This window comes from Tupaia chinensis, unplaced genomic scaffold (assembly GCF_000334495.1).
Source record: "Tupaia chinensis unplaced genomic scaffold, TupChi_1.0 Scaffold000113_1, whole genome shotgun sequence".
NCBI classification, from domain to species: Eukaryota; Metazoa; Chordata; class Mammalia; order Scandentia; family Tupaiidae; genus Tupaia; species Tupaia belangeri.
The window spans coordinates 5,255,842-5,265,098 of record NW_006159577.1 but is presented as its reverse complement, the minus strand read 5'-3'; the positions used below and the strand labels follow the sequence as shown (position 1 = coordinate 5,265,098).

The following is a 9,257-nucleotide window of genomic DNA, read 5'->3' as shown; positions in this document are numbered from 1 at the left end:
TGGTTGAAGGCCTGGAGCAGCTGAAGTGGCCAGACAGGATGGATTCCGGAAGGAGAAGGAGGTGACTCATCAGGAAAGGGTGATGAGGTGCGCAGGGGTGAGAAAACCAGAAAAGTCAGGACAATCCTGACTTCCGGTGCCAGGGCCTGGCTGGCAGGTAGTGCCACCAGCCAAGCTAGAGAAATGTGGGAGGAGGAGACTCACGGGTGAAGAGGAGTTCTTTGGGGCTCAGGAGTATCTGTAGATATCCATGTGTTAGCAGTTGGTGGTGAGTCACTGAGTTTCCCGCTGGAGCTTGACCTCCTCAGCCACTGGGAAGGGCCAACAGCAGGCAGTGGAGGGAGGGGAGGCACCGTTCTTAAATGAGCGTTGAGTCATTTGTTTGGTGCTTTTGACTAATGGGACCAGGCCAGGCCAGGAAGGGTGTGGCCCTGGTGGTCAGGGCCAAGAGGGAAGGCAGGAGGGAACAACGGGGTGCCCCTTGGGATCTGGAATGACCTTAAGGACAACAGCGATCTTCAGGCCACTGAGCTGCTCAGAGCTTGTTGGGTGAGCCTTCATTGTGCTGCCCAGGGCATCCTCAGCGCTGGGACGGGGAATGGATTGCTAGGGTCAGGATGTCCCCATCAGGTCCTGAGAGTGGCCAGTTGTTCTGGATGTGATTATCTCTGTGTTTCATCCCGGGAGTTTTCACTGCTCTGATTAATGTGGGGCCACAGTTCTGAGGCTGGCGCTCCCTACCCCTACGGCAGTGTTATTAATACAGAGATCCTTCCTTCCGGTTTGATAGTGTGCCCTTAAAGTAATTCTGTGTGTGTCTGAGCCACACACAAGAATTACTCTTTCTCACTGTACATTAAATATTTTAGTGGGATGCATGTTAGTGGAGGGAGGAGTGTAGTCAGTGCATTTTCTTGAGCTAGCTAAATTTTAGACTAATATTGATAGTGTGAGTTTATGAGAGGATCTATTTGCTGCTTATGAATATGAATAAATGTAGGCTTTTGGAGTGTGAGAATGGCTCTTTTAAGGAGCTTAAACAGCCCCCAGTAGTTTGCATTATTCATTTTGAGTTATTCATTTACAAAATAAATCATTTCAGCCACTGTCACACTCTTACAAATTGTGGTTTGACCGCCGCGGCATTGCAGCATCACCTGTAAGCCCACTTTGCACTTTCGCCTGGTTCTGCCTGAGCCTTTCTTGTCGTTTTCATCCACTTGCAGGTTGGCTTGCTCAGGGCTCACCAGGGTCATTACTTTCTGGTCTCTGTTTTTCTCCCTGTTTTCTTGGGGTGCAGAAGGAGTAGGCCACATAGGTTCCAGCTCTGGCTCCACTCTAGAATTGTGTGGAGCCAGACACTTGTCACATCCAGTTGGGACACTCATGGGCTGTCCTGTTTGTTGAGCGCCTGCTGTGGGCTGGCCAGATGTTGGGGTGCGAGGGTGAATGTGGCGGCGTGGCTCTCTGCTCATGGAGCTCACTGCCCGGTTTCCCTTGGGGTGAGGGGACATTATATAGCTACCTTGATGTCTGGTGCATGTCACTAAGGGGAAGAGGAGGGTCTCAGATGCATGTAGCAGGGCAGTCTGTTAAAAAGTGAACAGAGGGGGCACACCATGGCCAGGCACCCAGCACTGGGCACACCTGGAGGGTGCGGAATTGTGGCCTGGTGAGGGAACGGGGTTGCCAGCCAAGGAGGCAGCAAGTGTTCGTTGAGCGAACTGAAGTAGGTCCAGGGGGAAGCAGAGCGGTGAGGGGATGGTGAGGGGATGGTGAGAGAGGAGGCAGCAGTTGGCCCTCTGGAACCGGCTGAGCTGTGACAGGGATAGGAAGCTGGCTGGGAAATCCTCTTTCCAGTGCGTAAGGTGCTGGTGAAAGCCGTCCTTCAGACCAAGATGAGGACCTTATATGTGGAGCCCCAAAAGATGAGAGTGAGGAGAAGGTAGTGACGAGAGACCCACACGTCCCGGACTTCTGCATTCTGTGAGCTTCCTGCAGCATTTCCCCCAGGAGGAAGACGTGTCCTCCAGCACAAGGGCTGTGACTTCTCAAACCCTCGCTGCCACTTCAGGCTGGGTTTTAGGCTCTCAGTGCTGAGCCGCATAATTCTAGCACCACCACTCTCAACCCAGCTAGCTTCCCTGTGGACAGCAGTGTGGACAGCTGGAGAGGCTGAGAGGGCCGCCCATCCTGAAAACTGGACTTGAGCTTGTGGACACATCGCTTATCTTGCTTTTGCCGAAAGGGAATATCCGAACCTCTGTTGAGCCCCAAGCCTGGCTGGGCCTTTGGCATTTTTAGAGTGTTGGCAGGCACTACCCCAGGAGGCCCCTGCACACTGGGTGATTCCCTGGAGGTCCAGTAGGGGGCACTCACCCATTACACAAGGGCAGGAAATCACAGTCATGGAAATCCTTCAGGAGGCAAAAGGCACCCAACAGATTCCTTGATTACCCTCCAGTGTTTTCACCTGGGCTTTTCTCAGCCTTGGGTTTTCGAGGCAAACCCCAGGGAGTTTGCACAGTTGTATTTTAATTCTCAGGTCACATAAATTCATTGTTTGTAAACAGTTATTAGAAGTTATTTTTCAAAAAATCCTCTTCTCCAAACAAAAATCAAACCACACTCTCACAGAGTGTCCTGAACACCTGAACTGTCTGCCTGAAAGAAACCCAGTTCTGCTGGAGCCTAAGGAGGGAGGAACTTTAAGTCTGACCTGGGGGCTGGTGCATGAGAGACTGCAGCCTCCTCTGTGTATCAGTGGAGGCCGGGTGGCGAGCCCAGCAAAGCAGTGTGCTGGGTCTTTAAACAGTCCATTCCGTGTGTGGGTGCATGGGCTGGGTGGGGTGAGTGGCCCTAATGAATGTGCCATTAATGAGCTGAGTTCCATAGGGAATAATTCTCCCATTGTGTCCCCAGCCCTTCCCCAGCTGCTGCCCGTGTGGGTCTTGCTCCCTTGGCCTCAGAACACACAGCCTCGCCTTCCGCCCCAGTTTGTGATGCAGTAGAAGCCTCCATCCCCTCCTGCCGGGATCTGGCCAAGGACTTAAGCAGGTAAAGTTCAACTTCCCACTCCACCGCAGCTGCCCCAGAGCAGGGGCCCAGTGGCCTCTGCCACCCTAGGCTCTGAGCATAGATGGTTTGGTCTTGCGATATGTTTCCGATCATTCAGGCTGCAGTCAATCTGAAGTTTACTTACTAGCTAGCTCTAAGGACAACAGATCCAGCAGGACATATCTATCTATCTATGCAAGACAGATTTTCTTTAAGGCATTGGCCATGTGATTGTGGGGCTGGCCTGCAGAGCAGGCTGGTTGGCCAGAGATCCAGGGAAGAGCTGATATTGCAGCTTAAGTCTGAATGCCACCTACTGGCAGAACTCCCTCTTCCTCAGAGTACCTGCTGTTTTTCTTCTTCAGGCCTTCAACTGACTGGCTTTACTCAAGATTTAAATGTTAATCTCAACTAAAAAATACTTCACAGAAACATAAAGACTGGTGTTTAACTGGATATCTGGGTACAGTGGCCCAACCATGTTGCCATATATGAAATGAACCATCAGAGCAAGTAATCAGAACTCCTGTTCCTATGCAAGCAGTTGATTCTGATTATAAACTATTCTGTTGAGCCATTAAAGCACTGTCAAGAACATTCTTGGACAGTATTTTGGAGAGTGCCATACATACATGAGTGTGCCAAGAAACACAGGCTTGTACTCTCAGGGAGCTCCTGCTTGCTAGGGAGGCACATACTGAAAGCCAAACTGGGTAGAGGGAGAGTCTAGAAAGGACACCCAGAGCAATAGATGACCAACTGCCAAACCGGAGTATCCAGAAGTAATAGAGGAATGAGAGGAGGAAGAGGCTACAGGATGGAGTGTCACAGCAGAGTAAAATTACCAACCACTTAATACATGTTGCAGAAAATAAATGTAGCCCTGTTAACAAATGTGCAGAATATAATGTACTATTCAGTGTTGAAGATCAATATGGGTATATCCTTGATTTGATTATTGCATGTTGTATTCATGTCTTAAAAACATCCCATAGCTTACACAGATAGACAGCAATTATGTGTATACCAGAAATCATAATGATAATTTATAAGAAGAAGAAGAATCAGGGGAGGGAAAATCACTGCATGCAGATGTGGTTCTAGAATACGCAGTAAAGAGGTGAGCATGGGGCCGGACTGAAATCTCCGATCTGAATGGAGCTCTGCAGACCATTAAGCTCCTTCCTGTCTGTTTTCTCCTTATATCTACCTGCAGCCCTGTTGGTCCTGAGTCCAAGGGATGGGAAATTCACCTGCAATGCCTTGTCTGGTCTTGGCAGAACAGGGACTTCCCCCACCCATCTTGGTACTTGTGCAGTGCCCTATCTACTATAGGTCCTGGCCTTGGGCTGACGGTAGATATGCAAAGTCTACATTTCTGGTGCTGAGAAGCATGAGCAGAGGCTGCGGAGCAGGAACATTCACAGGTGTTGGGAAGACTCTTAGTCTCCCTTGGATATAGTGGGTTGCTTAGTCAAAATGTGTTGGGGACCAGCAGTTATCATAATGGCTATGTTGCTGGACTCCCACATAGTCGACCATGGTTTGAGTCTCAGACCCGGTGGCTTAAACTCATGCTGGGTGCGTGTGCGTGCGTGCCCAAGATCTTGAGAGGAGAATGGAGGAGAAAGGATTGCGGCATTGCCATCCCCCCGGGGGGTGATTTCTCGCTTTCTGTCTCTCTGTCTCTCTCTGTCTCTCTTGGCTGTCTGGCGAGCACATGCACCCTATAGCAAAAACCTCTCCCCCCCCCAAAAAAAAAGTGTTGGAAAAAAATAAGCTCACCCTTCTTAAAACATTCCGCCCTTTGGTTTCTTAAAAAGTTAAAATAATACCTACCATATGATCCAACATGCTACTTCTAGATATTTACCCATGAAAGATGAAAATATGCATCCTAAAAACCTGTATGCTTATAGCTGCTTTATTCATATTTAACCCTAAATTGAAACAACCCAAATGTCCATCCACTGGTAAAGGGCTCAACAGATTGGGTTATATCTGTTCTATGGAATACTACTCAGCAATAAAAAGGAATAAACTACAGATTTATGCAATAATAGAGGTAAATCTTAAATGCATTAGACTAAGTAAAAGGTGCCAGACTCAAAAGGCTACAATCTGTATGATTCCATTTATGTGATATTCTGGAAGAGGCACCAGTGTAAGGCATGGAAGACGTAGCGGTGGTTGCTGGGGCTCGGAGATGGAAGAGAGTATTGATTACAGATGGGCAGAGGGCTCTTTTGGAGGTAATGGAAATATTCTATATCTTGTTTGTTGAGGTGGTATATGATTGTATATGTTCATCAAGATTCATGGAATTGTACACCTTGAAAGAGTGAATTTTGAGCCAGCCATGGCATGGTGGTTAAGGTGTCTGGATCCCACATGGCTGACTAGACTCTTCGTGTCCCACACCTGACAGCTTGAGAAACCGGGTGCATGTACATGCCCAAAATCCTGAAAAGAGGAAGAGATGGAGCAGGGATTGTAGAGTGACCATGCCCCATGGGTGGGGTGCTTTCTCACATCTGTCTCTCTCTCTTATTCTCTCTGGCAAGGGTATGTGCCCCATGACAATTTTTTTTAAGTGACTTTTGACTATTTATGGTATATAAGTTATGCCTTGTTTAAAAAATAAACAAAGAAATTGACCCAAGGGCAAGAGTAGATTTTTTATTAAATCAAAAGAAGGACTTTACCCTCCAGATCTTTCCCTGATGCAGACAGCCTGGGAGAGAGGCTCTGCTGCCTCCCGGTACCGGAGGATAAAAGTGATACCCGTGTACTCTGAGTGTTCTTTCCTGAGGTCCCTGGGCTCGAGGTTCTCAACCTTTCATACAAGGTGCATGGCATGATCTTGCCCATAGATTTTTCGTTCCCTGAAGGCTACTCTGGATTGCTTCTGAATCACATTCATTTTCCATCTGAGTACTCAGCAGCATGAACTTAGGGCCACTGTGGGAGGGACAGGACACCAGAGGTCCAGAAGACAAGCACCACCCGGGCCCCATGGAGTTTATAGCCCCTGGAGGAGACAGATACAGGGTGAGCCATTACAATGGGACAGAGAAGTGTGTGCCCTGGGCAGATATATCCCACAACCTCACTTAGTCTGTGGCTGAGGATACTTCCCTGGGGAAGTGACTTTTTAGCTGAGAGTTGAAGGCCATAGTGAGTTTAATTCACATGAACTGGGGTGGTACTGATGATCCTGGGGAGAGAATGAGTATTGCCGGGGATGGAGCAATGTATGTGAAGACCCTGAGGAAAGACGGCATGGTATGGCAGCCAAACTAGAGACACCCATTGTGACTGGAGCCAGAAGAGAAGGGAGAGGAAGATGGGCCAGTGGGAAGGGCCACTTAGGTGGTCGGCTGGTGATAGGTCATGGGAAGGATTGGGACATTTATCTTTCATTATTTTAGTAGAATTATATGTGTGTGTGTGTGTGTGTGTGTGTGTGTGTGTGTGTGTGTGTGTGTGTGTGTGTGTGTGTGTGTGTGTGTGTGTGTGTGTGTGTGTGTGTGTGTGTGTGTGTGTGTGTGTGTGTGTGTGTGTGCATACGAACAGTTTAGATTTACGGAAAAATTGAGACAGTAGTGTAGAAAGTTCCTGTTTATCCAAGCACGTGGTTTCCTCTTTTTAACATCTCAACAGCGGCGTGGTAATTTGGTACAGTTAATAAACCAACAGGGATATAGCATTACTAACTAAAGCCCATAGGTTTTCAGAATTTTAAAGTTTCTTCTAATGTCCTGTGTCTGTCTTGGCCCAGATTCCATTTATCCTCCTTCGGCTCCTCACGGCTGTGGCAGTTCCTCAAACGTTCCTTGTTTTTGATGACAGTGGCAGTTTTGAGGAGTGCCGGTCAAGTACTGGGTAGGATGCCTACCACTGAAATTTGACATTTTCTCATGATTAGACTGGGCTTTTGGATTTTACGAGGATGATCACAAAGATAAGTGCCATGGTCATCACATCGTTGTGAGGCTATATTCCACTCACACGCTTTGTCCTCGTTGATGTCGGCCTTGATTGCTAGAGGTGGCATTGGTCAGGGTCCTTGGGAAGCTCCCCTTTGCTACTGAGCTCCTTGGAGGGAAGTCCTTGTGTGCAGCTCACAAGTCAGAAACAAAGAGTTAGGCTCCCCCTCTTTTAGGCTGGAGCATCTATGTTATTATTATTAAGTTTTTCTAAAATTTTCTTTCTTTCTTTTTCCTCTCAATTTGCTATTGGGTACATGCGCTTGCCAGAGAGAGATAGAGAGAAAGAGGGAAAGTGAAAAAGCAAGCCACCATGTCCAGGACTCAAACTGCAGTCAGCCATGTGGGGAGTCCAGCATCCCAACCATCCCACCACCTGCTGGCCCCAGTATCTACCTAAATTATTTAGACTTCTTCTACACAGGAGAATGGTCTCTTCTGTCTCATTTGTTAATTTAGTCAATTACTTATTTATATCAGTATGGGTTCAAGGATATTTATTTTATACTTTGGGTTTATAATTCAATACCACTTTATTTTGTCACTCAGATTCTTGCAGCTTTGGCCATTGGCTCATGGGACTTACAGTTTTGGTATCGGGCATGTATGCTCACCAGAGAGAGAGAAAGTGAGAAATCACCCCCAGGGGGCATGGCCATGCTGCAGTCCACTCTTCTCCTTTCTTCTCTCAGGATTTTGGGCATTCATGCACACGTGTCCAGCGTGGTTCTCAAGGTGCCAGGCCCAGGGTTTGAACCATACAGTCATCCATGAAGGTCTGGCGCCCTAACCTCCTCACCACCTGCTAGCCCCGTGGGGCTTCCTTTTCAGAGCAGCCAGAAGCCCTGAGACAGAACAGTGGTATGATTCAGTTTGCATTTTTAAAAGCTCCCACCAGCTGCCCGGCAGGGAGAACAGGTTTCAGGTTTGGCCAGGGCCCCATACCCTGAGGCGCCATGGCCTAGATGGTTGAGGGACAGCCGTGCTAAGTACACCCTCCAGTTCCTCTCTCTCCATGGCTACTTTTAGCCATGGAGCAATGGCCTGGGTCCAGGGATCCAAGTAAATCATATTTTCTTCCCCTCTGACAGGTCTTTGGAGTTTTCAGAGCAAGTTTTAAAAATGCACAGATGGACACTTATTTCCCTAAACTGGAAGTCGTTATTCACCTAGCCAGAGCCAGAGTCTGAGGTCCTCGCCGGTGTCATGATTCAAAGACACAGCTGCCCTGCCCAGCTCGACTCCTCACGTCGGCTCCTCACGGGGCCGGCCTGCCTTCTGTGTGTTTCTGCCATGCACGGGCAGCCGCAGTGCCCCACATCCATGACTTTGTCTTCCTTCTTTGGGCTTGGAGGAGAGCAGCAGGACAGTGAGACCCGGTATCTTGACAAAGAAAGCCCAGGGCACATCTTATTACCAGTCGACAGATGCTCTGTTTCTCAGACATGCTGGGGGACTTCCTGCTGCCTCCTCCTGCTTCTCATGGCTGCTGTGGAAATGATGACACAATCCCACATTTCCAGAGCAAATGGCTTTTCTCCAGGAGTTTCACACTCCCCTTCCCCCATGCCCATTGGTAATCATTAGGCCACAGCCTTGGGGAGAACAGATGTAACTTAGAGAGGGAGGAGAGAGGGGGGCTGTGGGGCCAGGAGAGAGCAGCACTTGAAGTCTCCACTTCCCAACTCTCCTGAAGCCAAGAGCTCTCCTGGGAGGACAGGCCACTCCCTGGCCAAGCGTCTGACAAGCCTGCATTTCTCCCCCAGAGTGGCCCTCCTGAGGCTTCCCAGAGTCAGCGATCACCCCACTTTCCAGATACATTTGGAAAGCTGTAAGAGGTTGCAATGAGGCAGGAGTCTGGTAATAAGAACTTCCAGGAATACAAGTAGAAAGCTCTGGCTCGGGCTGCGGTGGCCCTGCTGGCCTTGGGGGCTTGTGGTAAAGAGCCTGGTGTGTTGTAGGACTTAGGCCAAGCAGGGCATGAGCCCAAGCAGACATCATCCCTCCAGGGCTGACCTCCTGCTCTCCCTGTCAGGAAATTGTCCCGTAGGAACCGGTAACTTGGAAACTGGGCCAAGGGCTGCAGACTTGAGTCAGGAGGAGCAAGAGGAAGCTGCTTCCTTGGCATTGGCACAGGAGGCTCAGGAAACAAGAGTCCTCAAGAAACACAGGCCCAAAGCATAGCAGGATTTTTGGTGAGGTACCCTCCCA

The 9,257-nt window shown here is 48.9% G+C and overlaps 1 protein-coding gene across 1 annotated transcript in view; it reads left to right on the top strand.

Annotated features, from left to right (window-relative positions):
* The window catches only part of TACC2 (transforming acidic coiled-coil containing protein 2), a 239,069-nt gene that overhangs the window by 118,948 nt on the left and 110,864 nt on the right, over positions 1-9,257 (top strand). The window contains 1 exon segment of the mRNA XM_027770124.1: positions 2,923-3,057. Within this exon segment, the coding sequence (XP_027625925.1) occupies positions 2,923-3,057 (135 nt within the window).